The sequence below is a fragment of the Pseudophryne corroboree genome (genome assembly GCF_028390025.1).
Source record: "Pseudophryne corroboree isolate aPseCor3 chromosome 3 unlocalized genomic scaffold, aPseCor3.hap2 SUPER_3_unloc_3, whole genome shotgun sequence".
Taxonomy (NCBI): Eukaryota; Metazoa; Chordata; class Amphibia; order Anura; family Myobatrachidae; genus Pseudophryne; species Pseudophryne corroboree.
The window spans coordinates 4,202,138-4,221,741 of NW_026967519.1; the positions used below are offsets into that span (position 1 = coordinate 4,202,138).

At 46.0% G+C, this 19,604-nt stretch overlaps 1 protein-coding gene across 4 annotated transcripts in view; it reads right to left on the minus strand.

Moving 5' to 3' along the window:
- Positions 1-1,725: 1,725 nt before the first annotated feature.
- LOC134983965 (oocyte zinc finger protein XlCOF6.1-like) overlaps positions 1,726-19,604 on the minus strand; it is a 237,030-nt gene continuing 219,151 nt past the window's right edge. For 3 of the 4 annotated variants that reach the window (XM_063949604.1, XM_063949607.1, XM_063949608.1), the window contains one exon: positions 1,726-3,732. In XM_063949604.1, the coding sequence (XP_063805674.1) occupies positions 2,759-3,732 (974 nt within the window). In that variant the 3' untranslated portion in view covers positions 1,726-2,758. The remainder of the gene's footprint in view (positions 3,733-19,604) is intronic. The other variant, XM_063949605.1, reaches the window with a different exon arrangement.

Sequence of the window (19,604 nt, forward strand, 5' to 3'; positions counted from 1 at the left end):
TCGAAAACTGCTGTCTGTCGAAAAGACGGCAGTTTTCGACTTTTTAAGGTCGAATCCTGATTCGACCTATTCAATATTTTCCTAAATTTTTCGACAAGTCGATGAATTTGACTTGTCGAAAAGCAAGTGGATCGGCGGAATTGCTGCCGATCCACGTGTTTGCAGTCCGACATCAAAATGGATGTCGGACTGAGATGTGGACCCAGAGGCGGCGAGGGGGGGAGCCGCAGGGAGACAGACGGCGGGCATACAGGGAAATCAGCGCTACAGATGGATGTCACTCAGCCGCCCGACCTCACGGCAGCTTCCACCCGGCTCCAGCGCGCTGCTGGAGCCGGGTGGAAGCTGCCGTGAGGTCGGGCGGCTGAGTGACATCCTGCTGCAGCGCTACTGTAGCGCTGACCTTCCCTGTATGCCCGCCGGCTGTCCCCCCGCGGCTCGCCCCCCTTCTCCTACCTTTGTGTCCCATCTAAATTCGACTTGAAAAAGTCAAATTAAGATGGGATTGAATAGGGGTTGTCGGATCCATTCCGACAAATACATGTTGGAATGGATCCGACTTTAGTTGAATATACCCCATAAACTGTGAGCTTGTGAGCACACACCCTACTACAGGGAATTTTATGTGAATATAATTAAAAGTTAAATTTTATATTACTCCCTTATATTTCTCATCATTATTGAGTGCTTAACCACCTTAGAGTCTAACCTTTTGCCCCTGTGGGCTCCTTTCCCCTTGTTAACAGTGTTATTTTTTGTTACTGTAATGATAAGTTCTGTGCACCCTGTATTGTGCTGTGTGCGGCGTTGCAAACCACTTGCGGCGCCTTATAATTACTATGTAATAATCATAACCCAAACTAATAATAACAAAGGTGTGACTGAATGCAATTCACTCTGTCAGGTGATTAGACTTGTTTGATCCCACTGACTAGGGATATATAAGGGCATTCACTCTGTCAGTCACTGCCTGCTACTGACTCCACCCACAGCATAGTGGGCAGGACACATTGGGGCTAATTCAGAGTTGATCGCAGCAGCAAATTTGTTAGCAGTTGGGCAAAACCATGTGCACTGCAGGTGTGGCAGATATAAGATGTGTAGAGAGTTAGATTTGGGTGGGTTATTTTATTTCTCTGCAGGGTAAATACTGGCTGCTTTATTTTTACACTGCAATTTAGATTTCAGTTTGAACACACCCCACCCAAATCTAACTCTCTCTGCACGTTACATCTGCCCACCCTGCAGTGCACATGGTTTTGCCCAACTGCTAACAAAATTGCTGCTGCAATCAACTCTGAATTAGGCCCATTGCCACCACCAAGTTCCTACACTGGCACTTAGAACCACTTACTGCCACACAGGTTACCATTGGCACCTGAAACTGCAGACTTCTGGGTATTCACGTACGTGCTGCTGCAACACCTCCTGATTGGTGTCTGCCGATTCCCACCTGTCCACCACCATGGACCAGTCACCACAGCTTAGCTGACAGAGGGCTTCAACTTCAAGACACTGAGCTCAATCCAAAACACCCAGAGAATGGAATAGTATTTTGCCCTATTGTGTTAGTCACAGGAGACAGATGCAGTCATCTTAAAGGCAAGATATTTATTGCTCAATGTCTTCAAAAAGACATTTCCCCTACAGATACTGCTTGGGGGTATCACAGCATATAGATGTTACAGAAGTCAGTCCTCTCTGAGATTCAGAAGGATACACACATTCAGGGTTCACAGGCTTTATTTTTATAACAGACTTAGTATATACAGTCACAATTGTACAGGAAATTCTTAAAAACAAACATTGTTTTTCCCCAAACCTGCTGGACATTTTACATAGAGACACAAGGGAGACCCCTTAGTTTGTATTTCAAAGAAAAGCCTTGTTCAGTCACCACCATACCCCCTGGCTGGTGCCAGGACTATTACCATATCACTTGAGAATGTCCCATGAACAATTTGTTTCCAAATGTCAAAAGCTTCTACAAAACAATTCTGAATAATAGAAGTGCATAGTCCAAATATTCAAACATTGGTTTCACCAATTTCACAACTGTGCACATATTGTAAAATAACAGTATACATTTACAGTAAATGTAATATATTTAATCTGAAAATGGCACTGCAGCACAAGGGATTAATGTCTTTAGTCCCAAAAGGCACCTTCTTGGCCATGTGGGCCGGGTCTTGGGCCACAAAGGGTCTAGATCTGAATACCTGGAACTCACATAAAACCAGAAATCAGGTAAGTAGCCAGTAAGAGTAGATGTCTCTTCCTAAAATACACATTTTCCAGCAAGATAATTCTTCTGCATGAAAGCTAAAGACTTTTTCTGTTATTTATCGTGTTCATTTGTTTTCATATTGGTTTCTCAGCTGTGTGATTTCTCTGATATTTAACAAGATCTGATTTTTATGCAAAACATTTCCTATCCTCAGAACATGAACATGGTTCTCTGATGCATAACAGGATGTGATTTGTGTGTGAAACATTTCCCCGTTAGAACATGGAAATGGCTTTACACCTGTGTGAGGTTTCTTATGGTGAATTAGGCGGTCTTCAAATGAAAACCATTTCCCACATTCAGAACATGGAAATGGCCTCTTACCTGTATGACTTCTCTGATGTTTAACAAGATGTAAAACATTTTCCACACTCAGTACATAGAAACGACTAATACCTATGTAATTACAATGATGTTTAACAAGATATGATTTATATGTAAACATTTCCCACTCAGAACATGTAAAGTTTCTCACCTGTGATTTCTCAGATGCGTAACAAGATACGATTTATATTTAAAACACTTTCCACACTCAGAGCATGGAAACGGTTTCTCACCTGTGTGATTTCTCAGATGTGTATCAAGATGTGACTTATGTGTAAAACATTTTCCACACTCAGAACATGGAAATGGTTTCTCACCTGTGTGAGTTCTCTGATGTGCAACAAGATTTGATTTATGTGCAAAACATTTCCCACACTCCAAACATTGAAATGGTTTCTCACCTGAGTGAGTTCTCTTATGTGTAACAAGAGATGATTTATCTGTAAAACATTTCCCACACGCAGAACATGGAAATGGTTTCTCATCAGTGTGAGTTCTCTGATGTCTAACAAGATGTGATTTATCTGTAAAACATTTCCCACACTCAGAACATGGAAAAGGATTCTCACCTGTGTGACGTCTCTCATGTGCAACAAGATTTGATTTGTGTATATAACTTTTCCCACACTCAGAACATGAAAATGGCTTCTCACCTGTGTGACTTCTCTCATGTTTAACAAGATATGTTTTCCGTGTAAAACATTTCCCACACTCAGAACATGGAAATGACTTTTCACCTGTGTGAGTGTTCTCATGTGTAGAAAGAGCTGATTTGTATGTAAAACATTTCCCACACTCGGCGCATGGAAATGGCCTCTCACCCATCATATCTGACCGTTTAGTAATAGGCTTGGTGTTTTGTGGAAAACATTTGGCATCTATGGACCAGGGAAGTATTTTATCCACTATATGAACTGTAACAATGTCTGAATTATCAGGGGAACACTCCCCATGGTTAGAGGGATTAGATGCTGTATCTGCAGTGTGTGTCACTGGATGTATAATTGGGGTAATGAGCTTTTCTTCTGGAGAATCTTGTGTGATGTTCTTATCTTCTATATCACCATCTGGAGATAAATGCTGATATTCCTCTGAGGTAAACCTGCTGCTGTGTCCCTCTGCTGAGAGTAAAATATGAACAGAATCATCTATCTGTAACAAATTAATTTTGCAATAAAAACTATGCTGAAAAGCACCAAAATTACCATCAGATGAGTAAAAATAAGATTTTAAACCTACCGGTAAATCTTTTTCTCCTAGTCCGTAGAGGATGCTGGGGACTCCGTAAGGACCATGGGGTATAGACGGGCTCCGCAGGAGACATGGGCACTATAAAGAATTTTAGAATGGGTGTGCACTGGCTCCTCCCTCTATGCCCCTCCTCCAGACCTCAGTTAGAGAAACTGTGCCCAGAGGAGATGGACAGTACGAGGAAAGGATTTTTGTTAATCTAAGGGCAAGATTCATACCAGCCCACACCATCCACACCGTATAACATGGAATATACGCAACCAGTTAACAGTATGAACAAAACAGCATCAGCCAACGACTGATTTTAACTGTAACATAACCCTTATGTAAGCAACAACTATATACAAGTCTTGCAGAAATATGTCCGCACTGGGACGGGCGCCCAGCATCCTCTATGGACTAGGAGAAAAAGATTTACCGGTAGGTTTAAAATCTTATTTTCTCTTACATCCTAGAGGATGCTGGGGACTCCGTAAGGACCATGGGGATTATACCAAAGCTCCAGACCGGGCGGGAGAGTGCGGATGACTTTGCAGCACCGATTGAGCAAACATGAGGTCCTCATCAGCCAGGGTATCAAACTTGTAGAATTTTGCAAAAGTGTTTGAACCCGACCAAGTAGCTGCTCGGCAAAGCTGTAAAGCCGAGACGCCTCGGGCAGCTGCCCAAGAAGGGCCCACCTTCCTAGTGGAATGGGCCTTTACCGAATTTGGTAACTGCAATCCAGCCGTAGAATGAGCCTGCTGAATCGTGTTACAGATCCAGCGAGCAATAGTCTGCTTAGAAGCAGGAGCACCAACCTTGTTGGCTGCATACAGGACAAACAGTGCCTCTGTTTTCCTAACCCGAGCCGTCCTGGCTAAGTAAATTTTTAAAGCCCTGACTACATCCAGGGACTTGGAATCCTCCAAGTCTCCCGTAGCCACCGGCACCACAATAGGTTGGTTCATATGAAACGATGAAACCACCTTAGGCAATAATTGAGGACGAGTCCTCAACTCTGCTCTATCCACATGGAAAATCAGATAGGGGCTTTTGTGAGACAAAGCCGCCAATTCGGACACCCGCCTTGCAGATGCCAAGGCAAACAACATGACCACCTTCCAAGTGAGACATTTTAATTCAACCGTTTTGAGATTTTAGAAACCGTAACACCACGTTAAGTTTCCATGGTGCTACTGGGGGCACAAAAGGGGGCTGGATGTGCAGCACTCCCTTTACAAAAGTCTGGACTTCTGGGAGAGAAGCCAATTCCTTCTGAAAGAATATAGATAGGGCCGAAATCTGTACCTTAATGGAGCCTAACTTCAGGCCCATATCCACTCCTGTCTAGAAAGTGGAGAAAACGGCCCATGTGGAAATCTTCCATAGGAGCATTCTTGCCTTCACACCAAGATACATACTTCCTCCAGATACGGTGATAATGTTTCGTCGTCACCTCCTTCCTAGCCCTCATCAGAGTAGGGATGACTTCCTCCGGAATACCTTTCCCAGCTAGGATTCGGTGTTCAACCGCCATGCCGTCAAACGTAACCGCGGTAAGTCTTGGAACACGCAGGGCCCCTGCTGCAACAGGTCCTGCCTGAGAGGAAGAGGCCATGGATCTTCTGTGAGCATCTCCCGAAGATCCGAATACCAGGCCCTTCGAGGCCAATCTGGAACAATGAGTATTGTCTGCACTCTTTTTCGTCTTATGATTCTCAATATTTTTGAGATGAGAGGAAGAGGAGGGAACACATAGACCGACTGAAACACCCATGGTGTCACCAGGGCGTCTACTGCTACTTGAGCTGGCACAATACCTCCGAAGCTTCTTGTTGAGGCGTGACGCCATCATGTCTATTTGAGGAAGTCCCCAAAGACATGTTATCTCTGCAAAAACTTCCTGATGAAGTCCCCACTCTCCTGGATGGAGATCGTGTCTGCTGAGGAAATCTGCTTCCCAGTTGTCCACTCCCGGAATGAAGACTGCTGACAGAGCGCTTACGTGATTTTCCGCCCAGCGAAGAATCCTGGTGGCTTCCGCCATTGCCACTCTGCTCCTTGTCCCGCCTTGGCGGTTTACATGAGCCACGGCTGTGACGTTGTCGGATTGAATCAGAACTGGTAGGTTGCGAAGAAGATTCTCCGCTTGTCGTAGGCTGTTGTATATGGCCCTTAATTCCAGTATGTTGATATGTAGACAAGCCTCCTGGCTTGACCATAGGCCCTGAAAGTTTCTTCCTAGTGTGACTGCTCCCCATCCTCGGAGGCTTGCGTCCGTGGTCACCAGAACCAAGTCTTGAATGCCAAACCTGCGACCCTCGAGAAGATGAGTACTCTGCAGCCACCACAGGAAAGACACCCTGGCGGACAGGCTTATTTTCTGATGAATTTGAAGATGGGACCCGGACCACTTGTCCAGAAGGTCCCACTGAAATGTCCTCGCATGAAACCTGCCGAAGGGGATGGCCTCGTAGGTCGCCACCATTTTTCCCAGTACTCGAGTGCATTGATGGACTGACACTTGTCGGTTTTAACAGGTCTCTGACCATGTTCTGGAGTTCCTGGGCTTTTTCCCTTGGGAGAAAAACCCTCTTTTGTTCCGTGTCTAGAATCATGCCTAAGAAAGATAGCCAAGTCGTTGGAACCAACTGTGACTTTGGTAGATTTAGAATCCAGCCATGTTGCTGCAGCACTCTCAGGGAGAGCGACACGCCTTTCAGCAACTGATCTCTCGATCTCGCTTTTATCAGGAGATCGTCCAAGTACGGGATAATTGTGACTCCTTGCCTGCGCAGGAGCACCATCATTTCCGCTATTACCTTGGTGAAAATCCTCGGGGCCGTGGAAAGCCCAAACGGCAACGTCTGAAACTGGTAATGACAGTCCTGTACAGCGAATCTCAGGTACGCCTGATGAGGGGGGATATATGGGGACATGAAGGTATGCATCCTTTATGTCCAGTGACACCATAAAATCCCCCCTTCCAGGCTGGAGATAACTGCCCGGAGCGATTCCATCTTGAATTTGAACTTTTTCAAGTATAGGTTTAGGGATTTTAGATTTAGAATGGGCCTGACCGAGCCATCCGGTTTCGGGACCACAAACAGGGTTGAATAGTACACCTTCCCCTGTTGAACTAGGGGAACCTTGACAACCACTTGTTGTTGACACAGTTTTTGAATTGCAGCTAAAACTATCTCCCTTTCTGGGGAAGAAGGTGGTAACGCCGATTTAAAAAACCGGCGAGGAGGCATGTCTTCGAATTCCAGCTTGTACCCTGGGATACAATTTCCATTGCCCAAGGATCCACGTCTGACTGAACCCAGACGTGGATGAAGAATCGAAGAACGTGCCCCCACCGGCGCGGACTCCCTCAGTGGAGCCCCAGCGTCATGTGGTGGATTTAGAAGAAGCCGGGGAGGACTTCTGCTCCTGGGAACTAGCGAGTAAGGAAGAGCCCCGACCTCTTCTGGACTTATGCGGCCGAAAGGACTGCATCTGATATTGAGGTGTTTTCTTTTGCTGTGGGGGAACATAAGGTAAAAAAGTAGATTTACCCGCGGTAGCTGTGGAAACCAGGTCCGTGAGACCTTCCCCAAATAAAACCTCACCCTTGTAAGGCAAAACTTCCATGTGTTTCTTTGAGTCGGCATCACCCGTCCATTGGTGGGTCCACAGGGCACGCCTAGCAGAAATCGCCATGGCGTTGGCTCTCGAACCTAGCAGCCCAACGTCTCTCTGAGCGTCTCTCATATATAAGACTGCGTCTTTAATGTGACCTAAGGTCAATAAAATGGTATCCCTATCTAGGGTATCAATGTCAACTGACAAGGTATCTGTCCAAGCTGCTACAGCGCTACAAACCCAAGCCGACGCTATTGCCGGTCTGAGCAAAGCACCCGTATGTATATAAATTGATTTTAAAGTAATTTCCTGTCTGCGATCAGCACGACCCTTGAGGGCTGCCGTGTCTGGAGACGGTAGCGCCACCTTCTTGGACAAGCGCGTTAAAGCCTTGTCCACCCTGGGCGATGATTCCCACCGTACCCTGTCCGGTGCAGGGAAAGGATACGCCAGAAGAATCCTCTTGGGAATCTGCAGTTTTTTGTCTGGAGTTTCCCAAGCTTTTACAAATAACGCGTTCAGCTCATGAGATGGGGGAAAGGTTACCTCAGGTTTCTTTTCCTTAAACATGCATACCCTCGTGTCAGGGACAGAGGGGTCATCTGTGATATGCAAAACATCTTTTATTGCAATAATCATATAATGAATACTTTTAGCCACCCTTGGATGTAACCTCGCATCATCGTAGTCGACACTGGAGTCAGAATCCGTGTCGGTATCAGTGTCTGCTACTTGGGACAGAGGACGTTTCTGAGACCCTGAAGGGCCCTGTGACACAGTCAAAGCCATGGATTGACTCCCTGTTTTATCCCTGGACTCTGCTTTGTCCAATCCCTTATGTAATAAAGCCACATTTGCATTTAAAACATTCCACATATCCCACCAATCAGGTGTCGGCGTTGCCGACGGAGACACCACAATCATCTGCTCCACCTCCTCCTTAGATGAGCCTTCCGCTTCAGACATGCCGACACACACGTACCGACACCCCCACACACTCAGGGATATATCTATATGGAGACAGTCCCCCAATAAGGCCCTTTGGAGAGACAGAGAGAGTATGCCAGCACACACCCAGCGCCACCTGACACTGGAATAAAATCCCAGTCAGTACAGCGCTTTATATATATATATATATATATATATATATATATATATATATATATATATATATATATATATACACACACACACACACACTGCGCCAATTAAATGTGCCGCACCCCCTCTTCTTTGCCCTCTGTAACCGCGTTCAGCAGGGGAGAGTCCGGGGAGCCAGCTTCTCTGCAGTGTGCTGTGGAGAAAATGGCGCTGGTTAGTGCTGGAGGATCAAGCTCCGCCCCCTCAGCGGCGGGCTTCGGTCCCGCTCAAATTATTTATACTGGCGGAGGTTTATTAATATACTGCCTCCGCAGTATCTACTCTAAATGACAGTGTCCCTTGAGGCTTATATTGCTGCCCAGGGCACCCCCCCTGCGCCCTGCACCCTTACAGTGCCCGCTGTGTGTATATGTGTGGGAGCAATGGCGCGCAGCGTTATCGCTGCACATTACCTCAGTGAAGATCTGAAGTCTTCTGCCGCTTTTGAAGTCTTCTTTTCTTCTTAATACTCACCCGGCTTCTATCTTCCGGCTCTGTGAGGAGGACGGCGGCGCGGCTCCGGGACGAACGGCGAGGGTGAGACCTGCGTTCCGACCCTCTGGAGCTAAATGGTGTCCAGTAGCCTAAGAAGCAGAGCCTATCATTTAAGTAGGTCTGCTTCTCTCCCCTCAGTCCCACGATGCAGGGAGCCTGTTGCCAGCAGAGCTCCCTGAAAATAAAAAAACCTAACAAAAGTCTTTTCAGAGAAACTCAGTAGAGCTCCCCTTCAGTGCATCCAGTCTCCTCTGGGCACAGGATCTAACTGAGGTGTGGAGGAGGGGCATAGAGGGAGGAGCCAGTACACACCCATCTAAAGTCTTTAGAGTGCCCATGTCTCCTGCGAAGCCCGTCTATACCCCATGGTCCTTACGGAGTCCCCACCTAAATTGGGCTTATTTCTAGACGTGTTTACATGGGGTCTAATTCAGAATGGGTCGCAAAAGATTTCTCTAATGGGCAAAACCATGTGCAGTGCAGGTGGGGCAGATGTAACATGTGCAGAGAGAGAGATAGATTTGGGTGGGTTATTTTGTTTCTGTGCAGGGTAAATACTGGCTGCTTTATTTCTACACTGCAATCTGGATTTCAGTTTGAACACACCCCACCCAAATCTAACTCTCTCTGCACATGTTATATCTGCCCCCCCTGCAATGCACATGGTTATGCCTATTAGAGAAAGACTTTGCTTTTGCGATCCATGAATTAGGCCCATGGTTATTACTGTAAATGGGATCAGTATAAGTTACCGATGTTTGGTATCCCGGCAGTCGAAATACTGATGCCAGGATACCAAAGTCTGAAATACCAACAGGGGTGAGTTAAGGGTGTTCTACCCTCTCCCCACAGCCTAACCCTAACCAGCCGCCGGAGATGCCTAAACTAACCCTCCATCCCCGCAGCCTAACCCTCCAAGGGGGTGCCTAACCCTAACCCCCCTGGGCGCAGCCTAACCCTAACTCCCCCCCCCTGCGGCTTACCTCCTAGTGTGCTGTCTCATCGTTCGGTATCCCAGCTGTCAGGATTCCGGCGCCGGGATCTTGCTCCCTTTCTGAATGCCGGTGTCGGCATTCAGAGTGGTGTCGGGATCCCAGCGTCGGTATTCTGACAGCCAGGATCCTGCTGCATCCCCTGTAAATTGTTATCCCTGCACTGTTCTTTATAGCATCAAAGGGGTATGTGGCTACGCAAGAGCTAATATGGGATTTATAATGTACAGTTGTTGTGTGATTTATAATGAAATATGGAAGCACAGGGAAATAATACTTTTGGCTTGGCATGTGTAATTACCATGAGATGCTTTGTAAGAAAAGCCATAAATGTAGCAGCCCAGAGTCTTCCCAGTTTGTGTAAAAGTTACACTCGGACTTGTATGTACACTAGAATTATATTGCAGATTTCCGAGACTGAGTAAAGCCTGCACTTCCAGGGCAGCAGGGTATGTGGACATAATCTGTAGTCAGGGGGAGAAGGTGGTGACATCCCAGAGAATCAAGGAATGTTTCAGCTTCCTGACACAGTCTCAGTTCGTGCTGAAGTCGGAGTTGGAGCATGTGTAGTAAGCTGAAGTCTAAGAACCAGCCACAATGTGCTCTGGAATAACAGTGAGCATGATGCCAAATAATAATAGACAAAAGAAACTGCAATAAGATCCCAACATGATAAATTAGGGCCATGTACAAAACTCACAAGTCCAGGGCGAGATTAGACCTCTAGTTCCGCTGCCATTATTTCTGCGCCACTCCATTATTTCTGCGCCACTTCAACAGCAACTTACCCCTAATACACTTAACCCCAACGTTGATAACACATATTCCACTTATATTTACGGATAGTAATTATAAACATTTTAATACACTGAATGACAACCATACCTCTAAGTATACATTCTGTACATATATTTATAATAGGATTTTATATACCTACCAGTAAATCCTTTTCTCGTAGTCCGTAGAGGATGCTGGGGTTCCATTTAGTACCATGGGGTATAGACAGGTCTTTTGGGAGCCACTGGCACTTTAAGAGTTTAATAGTGTGGGCTGGCTCCTCCCTCTATGCCTCTCCTGCCAGACTCAGTCTAGAAACTGTGCCCGAGGAGACGGACATACTTCGAGAGAAGGAAATACACAGATAGTGGTGAGATTCACACCAGCTCACACATAACAAAAGGAAAGCCAAGCTAACCAACTTGAAACGATTCAGCAACGACTGAACCAACAATACTTACCAAGTAACAATGCAGGAATACGAAGCACTGGGCGGGCGCCCAGCATCCTCTACAGATTACGAGAAAAGTATTTACCGGTAGGTATATAAAATCCTTTATTCTCTTACGTCCTAGAGAATTCTGGGGTTCCATTTAATACCATGGGGATGTACAAAAGCTCCCAGTACAGGAGGGAGAGTGCTGAGGTTCCTACAGAACAGACTGACCAAACTTTAGGTCCTCAGAGGCCAAAGTATCGAACTTGTAGAACTTAGCAAACGTGTTCGACCCTGTTAGAGTGGGCCTGAACAGATTTTGGAAACGGCAATCCTGCTGTAGAATAAGCATGCTGGATAGTAAGCCTGATTCAGTGAGAAATCATCTGCTTAGAAGCAGGACACCCAATCTTGTTGGGATCATAAAGGACAAATAAAGCGTCCGAGTTCCTGTGACGAGAAGTTCTCTTTGCATATATTTTCAAAGCCCACACAACATCCAAGAACTTTGAGGTACTCGAGGTGTCAGTAGCCACTGGCACCACAATAGGTTGGTTGATATGAATAGCCGACACAACCTTGGGAAGAAATTGCCGACACGTTCTGAGCTCAGCTCTATCCTCATGGAAAATCAAGTAGGGGCTCTTGTGCGACAATGCCCCCAATTCTGACACACGTCTTGCAGATACCAATGCCAACAGTGTGAAAGCCTTCCAAGTAAGAAACTTTACGTCCACCTCCTGTAAAGGTTTGAACCAATACGATTGCAGGAACTGCAGCACCACATTAAGATCACAAGGTGTTGTAGGAGGCACAAAGGGTGGTTGGATGTGCAGAACCCCTTTCAAGAATGTCTGAACCTCAGGGAAAGCAGCCATTTGTTTCTGGAAGAAAATGGACAAGGCCGAAATCTGGACCTTTATGAAGCCCAAGCGTAGGCCCACATCCACACCTTGCAGAAAGAGGAGAAACCGTCCTAGTTGAAACTCCACCGTAGGAAACTTCTTGGATTCACACCAAGACACATACTTTTTCCAAATCCAATGGTAATGCTTAGACGTTACTCCCTTCCTAGCTTAGATCAGAGTAGGAATGACTTCATTCGTAATGCCCTTCCGAGCCAAGATCTGGCGTTCAACCTCCATGCCGACAAACGTAGCCGTGGTAAGTCTTGATATGCGAACGGCCCCTGCTGTAGAAGGTCCTCGCGAAGAGGAAGAGGCCGCGTATCCTCCAGCAGTAATTCCAGAAGATCCGCGTACCAAGTCCTTCTTGGCCAGTCCGGAGCAATGAGGATCGCCTGAACTCTTGTTATTTTTATGAGTTTGAGAATCCTTGGGATGATTGGAAGTGGATGGAACACATACACTGACTGGAACACCCATGGAGTTACCAGGGCATCCACCGCCACTGCTTGTGGGTCTCTCGTCCGGGAACAGTACCTCCGAAGCTTCTTGTTGAGACGAGAGGCCATCATGTCTATCTGAGGTACACCCCATCGGCTTGTTACCTCTGCGAATACCTCCGTGTGGAGGCCCCATTCTCCTGGATGGAGATCGTGTCTGCTGAGGAGGTCCGCTTCCCAGTTGTCCACTCCCGGAATGAAGATCGCTGACAATGCCACCACGTGCCTTTCTGCCCAGAGGAGGATTCTTGTTACCTCTGACATTGCCGCTCTTCATTCCGCCCTGTCTGTTTATGTAGGACACTGCCATTACATTGTCCGACTGAACCTGAATGGCTTGATCTTGCAGAAGATGTGCCGCTTGTAGAAGGCAGTTGAATATGGCCCTTAGTTACAGAATGTTTATCGAAAGGATGGATTCCAGACTTGACCACTTTCCTTGGACGTTTTCCCCCTGGGTGACTGCTCCCCAACCTCTGAGACTTGCATCCGTGGTTAGAAGGATCCAATTCTGAATCCCGAACTTGCGGCCCTCGAGTAGGTGAGAAGTTTGCAGCCACCAGAGGAAAGAAATTCTGGCTTTTGGCGACAGGTGTATCAGTCGGTGCATGTGAAGATGTGATCCTGACCACTTGTCAAGGAGATCCAGCTGGAAGAACCTTGCATGGAATCTTCCGTACTGCAGAGCCTCGTAGGAGGCTACCATCTTTCCCAGAAGGCGAATGCACTGATGAACAGATACCCGGGCTGGCTTCAAGACATCCCGGACCATTGATTGGATCACCAACGCTTTCTCCACCGGCAGTAACACCCTCTGCACTTCCGTGTCGAGTATCATCCCCAGGAAGGGCAGTCTCCTTGTCGGCTCCAAATGTGACTTTGGAAGGTTCAGGATCCACCCAGTATTTGAGTTGAGAGAGCAATACTCTGCAACAGCCTCTCCCTGGAAGATGCCTTTATCAGTAGATCGTCCAGATATGGAATTATGTTCACTCCCTGCTTGCGGAGGAGCATCATCTCTGCCATGACCTTGGTGAACACCATCGGTGCTGTAGAGGGGCCAAATGGTAATGTCTGAAACCGATAGTGACAGTCCTGTAGTGCAAACCTTAGATAGGCCTGGTGAGGCGGCCAGATCGGAATGTGAAGGTACGCATCCTTGATATCTAGGGATACTAGGAATTCTCCCTCCTCCAGACCGGACATCACCGCTCTCAGAGACTCCATCTTGAAACTTAATACCCTCAAGTAGGGGTTCAATAACTTTAGGTTCAATATTGGTCTTACCGAACCGTCCGGTTTCGGTACCACAAACAGGTTTGAGTAATAACCCTTGTTTTTTTGATTCCTATAGAGAAGTGAGATGGGGCAGTGTCTCCTGCAGAACAATAGATACTGGCCCTCATTAGGTATGACTGTAATGACAGGAGATGCCTGAGCCCCGGCTCTCTCAGTTATACCTGGGAAGATTACAGCCTATGAAGTGTCACAGCGCTCTGGAACCCGGTGGTCACTTACTGGGTCTGGCAGCACTGGTCTCCTGGTCGGGAGCAGATGGGGAGTCTCCGGCTTCTCAGTGGCGTCCTCTTGCTGCAGTCTCTGCTGTGTGGCTACAGTTCCCATAGGGACAAGCGTGACTCAACACTGAATTTAAAGGGTCAGGAACACTAAAGTGTGATGTCACACTGGTGCCAAGTTTTAATTCCCCTCCTATAAAACATTCAGTGCCAGACTATAGGCTCCCAAACCATACTGCAGCATCAGCCTTGTGCTACCTGTGTTCTTTATACTAAGGGATTATTTCAGACCTGATCGCTAGGCTGTGTTTTTATACAGCCTGCGGTCGGGTCTAAACAGTGCAGGTGCGTCGTACCGGTACAAAGAGGATCGCCGCCCAGCGATGGGTTTGTGCGAAGAATCCATTCGCACGGGCGATCGCAAGGAGATTGACAGGAAGAAGGCATTTGTGGGTGTCAACTGGCCGTTTTCAGGGAGTGGTTGGACTAACGCAGGCGTGTCAAAGCATTTGCAGGGCGGGTGTCTGAGGTCAATTCCAGTCCCGGACAGGCTGATGTGATCGCAGCGGCCGAGTAAGTCCTGGGCTGCGCAGAGACTGCACAAGATCTGTTTGTACAGCTCTGCTACACATGCGTTTGCACACTTGCAAAGCTAAAATACACTCCCTCAGTAGGGCGGCGACTATCTGATCGCAGCAGTGCAAAAAAAATCACCTGCTAGCGATCAGGTCTGAATTAGGCTTTAACTCATGTTTGTACGCACTTGCCTACGCAGCTGCCATTTTATAGGCTACGGAAATGCTAATCGTCGCAAGTGAAGCCGCCACCCAGAAAAGATAGACAGCTACTGGAGCCATTGCAAACTCATTTGTAACTGCACACACATATGCAGACTATACACTATAATAAGGAACAACGACTGCTAGGGTAGCCCTATAGCTAAGCAGATAAAAATAATTTTAAAGCAAGATAGTTTATTAAAAAAAGCCAGGTGTATTACAAGTAGTAATAGGTAATAATAGATTTGATGGCTTCATTAGTTTAATTATATTAAATCAAGTTGAATAGAAATACTTGACATTGCATTAGTCAGTCCACAATGTTAGCTGTAGATAGTCTGACAATGCCTCAGTGGTTTTTTAAGTGTCACCAGGAGACATGACAAATTCTTCCAGTTGGAGTTATAGTGTCGACTCAGCATAAGAGGTCCATTAGAGGTGGACTCTGGTGCAGATGGCAATTTTTTATCATGGCCAAGAAAGTTCAGGCGTTTGGAATTCCTAGTGTGCCTCTGCAGTATCCACTCTGTATCATCGGAGTGGATGGGAATAAACTTCCTACGACTACCATCTGCTCCCAAACTACAGAAGTAACCATGCAGGTTGGTGCCCTCCACAGGGAGTTAATTTCCTCCTATATACTCCCATCAGCTGAGTCTGATAGTCCTTGGCCTTCCCTGGCTATGTAAGCACACTCCCACATTAGACTTGAGTGAACTCTAAAGGTGCGTAGAAACTAGGCGATGTGCTCCATGAACGACATCGCCTAGTGTGTCTCCCTGCCTGCACGCCCGACGTGGGCATACACACTGTGCGATAATGCTAGCGCTTTCGCAGTGACGTCATGCCGCGGCTGGGCAGTTTATGCAGCTTTGGACGATGAGTCCAAATTGAGCTGCATGCACAGCTGACACCAAGGCAGCATACACACTGGGCGATATCACTATATTGCCTAGTGTGTATGCACCTTAAATCTTGTCATGGGGATCTCGGTGCCATAAGAGATGCTTGCCAACAATCAGACCTCTGCATACAGTTATTCAAAAATCGACCATCTCCCAAGAGGAGCTTTTACCAGCTCCGTAAGAGTCTTTAAGGGATGTGTTCAGCAAGAAGGCCACTAACACACTACCTGCACATCGGGATTGGGACTGCTCTACCAATCTGTTACCTTGGAAAACGCCTCATCATGGAAGAGTGATTCTTCTATTGCTTCCAGAAACCCAGGCCGTGTCTGAATATATCAAGGAGAACCTTGAATGTGGGTTTTCTAGAGAGTCTAAGTCAGGCATAGGAACTGTCCTTTTCTTAATTGAGAAGGATGGAGGTTTAAGAGCTTGTATTGATCACTGCGGGTCTGAACGTCACCGTCAAGGACCGATCTTAGAGCTTTTCGATTGGAAAAAAGTGGCAAAGATTTTTTCATGCTAGATCTTCTTGGATCCCATAATCCATTCAGAATCTTATCTGGGGGTCATTCCATGTCAAATGAACACATTGATTTTACTTCATTAGCTCAGATTTTGATCAAATTTGGTATATGGAGAGTATCTATTTAGTCTAAGAAAAATACAAAATATTTAAATATCTGATGCCGTTTCCAAAATATGGCTATGTTAAATTTTTAAAAATCTGTCAAAAACGTACAACCAGCATATTTTCAAAACACCACAGCAGCTCTCCAAATAAAGCTACATAGGTGTGTCATTTTACCATCCAGAAAGGTAAAACATTAAATCTGACGCCTTGTCCTGGGTATTCAGTTCCAACGAGGGCGAAATTTGGGAGGATTAGTCGATTCCGAATCCTGCTTGCTATGTAACAGTAACTATCAAGGTCAAAATTCTCTGGTGAAACAATCTGTGGCACCCGAACTCCATACTATGGGCCTAATTCTAGGTTGATCGCAAAAGCAAAAATCTTTCTCTAATGGGTAAAACCATGTGCACTGCAGGTGAGGCAAATGTGCAGAGAGAGGTAGATTTGGGTGGGGTGTGTTCAATCTGAAATCTAAATTGCAGTGTAAAAATCAAGCAGCCAGTATTTACCCTGCACAGAAACAATATAACCCACACAAACCTAACTCTCTCTGCAAATGTTATATCTGCCCCACCGGCAGTGCACATGGTTTTGCCCATTAGAGAAAGATTCTATTCACCATATTCTACAATGTCAGATGCTGAGACCATTGATGTCAATATCCGCATTGCTGCATGTATGGATCCTCTCCCACTGTGTAGCAATCTGCAAATTGTCATCTGTATTGTGGATATTTTGTCCAGCGATAGAAAGATTTTCTGAAGACTGGTATCCAATACAGCCCCTAGCTGTGTCATCCGTTGGGATGGGACTAGGGAAGAGAGCCAGCCGTGAGCCTCTAGGCAGGATATTGTCACTTGTAGATGGCAGTGGAGGGTTTCCTGGGATTGTACCAGGATTAGCAGGTCCTCCAGGTATAGGAAAATCCATATTTCCTGATGACAAAGGTGAGCTGCCATCAACACCATATGTTTGGTGAACACCCCTGGAGCTGTGGCCATCCCAAAGGGTAGTGCCTGAAACTGAAAATGTTGCTGGAGGATAGTGAACCTCAGATAGCACTGATGGGAAGGTGTTATTGGTACATGTAGGTAATCATCTGAAATGTCCAGAGACACCATGAAATCCTTCGGCTACATTTCCAGGATAATGGTCAGTAATGTCTCCATATGGAACCAAGGCACCCAAATATATTTGTTCAGAGCTTGAGAATGGTCTGGTGAGACCCATTTAGATTCTGAACCAGTAAAAGAGTAGAGTAGAAACCCAGTCCTCGTTGTGCTGAGGGAACTGATACCATCACTTCCGATTGAAGTATTTTCTGTATTGCCTCTTGTAGAGCCCTGGCCTTCGATGCCACTTACAGAAGGCTGGTACAAAAGAAGTGTTGAGGGGGCACTTCTTGAAGAAGAAGGCGTCTGTAGTTGACTAATGCCAGACCTGTGCAAATTGAAGAAGTCGGACTCCCACCCTACCCCAGGATGTAGACCCGTGCCATCAAGCAGGAGACTTGACTTCTGGTTTAGAAGTCGGGTGTCTGGATGACCAAGCCTGTTTGGCCTTAGTCTTAATAGTTTTATTTGACATAAGCCTTTCACTTTGCTTTACCTTGGGGTCGAAAGGACTGTAAATCAGGGAATCTAGGTTTTGATGTAGATTTGATGTAGAAAAACCCATCTGATTTAGAGTTTACTTCAGACATTAGAATGTTGTCCAATTCTGTTCCAAACAGGATATTTAAAAAAAAAAAAAAAGGTAGAGATTCCAATACCTTTTTGGATTCAGTATCAGCCTTCCATGATGTAGATTTGCGCACCAGTCGAGCTACGTGAGCATCTACCTTAGGTGGTACTTCACTTTTTAAACAGTCCATAGGTGAAAGAGGATAGTAAGAGACAAATTTTTTGGGGACTTTAAACTTCTTACTGGGTGTTTCCCATGCCTCTTGCATAATTTCCATTAACTGAACTGAGTTTGGAAATTCAGCCTTTACTGTTTTTGGATGTTTAAAAGCTGGAGCCTTAGGCCTTAGTACAGGCTCTACTACGTCTTCCATTGACAGTATGAATTTCACCGCACAAACTATCTCAGGTATATTCACTGAGGTGCAGTGCTGCTCCTCTTTTGATGCAGACTCAGAGAAGATTCGGCTTCATCCTCTGAAGTATCCTCGGATTCTGAAAACTGCGTAGATTGTGAGGGAGGCGCCCTATATCTATCCGTTTTTACATCCCTGGGCCTGTCTGCCTGCAAAAATTGCTGAAAGGCAGCCGAGGTCTGAGCCAAATCTTGGATAGCACATTCATCTATGGGGGTTGTTGCATAAATGCAGAAGGGTTTTGTGGGTAACCCATCCCTGGAGACAGAGCCGGAACAGCCAAGTGAACCGTTATATTGGAAAGAACCTGTGCAAAAGATGCCCAAGGGGGTTATTGTGCTTGTACAGATTCCTGGCCTAAGGCCATGTTTAAGGTGAACCTATGACAGTTTGCACACAACCCATCCTGCACTTTACTGGACAAACATGATATTAATGTAGGTGCGGGTGCTGCATCGTTACCCTTGCCTCATCAGGACAAAGCAACAATATTATTCACACAACAGTGTGACAATACGCTGCAATGTGACAGCCTTCACTTATGTATAGTTAAAGTGAAGTACAATCAGAACCTACCCCGTTTGCACCAGCATTGAGGCTATGAAACATGAAAGAGATAGAGACTGACATAAAAATGGGAAAAAAATGACAGCAGCACTAACAAACAGTCACATACAATGCATGAATATACATTTGCAATTGGGCACTTTTTCAGCTACACGGTACCACAAAACGTAGGTAGGAAATCAGTACTGTATTACCTAGCTCCAGGGAGCGGGATACAGGGAGACAAATGTATATAGCGACTATAACAGCAATATATGTGCACTGTCGTTCATTTGCATTAAGCACTTTTATTCAACTAAACAATACCACAGAGGTAGGTAGGAAATCAGTGCTGTATCACCTGCCTCCGGAGAGCGGGATACAGGGAGACTAGAACCCGGCTTCCTTA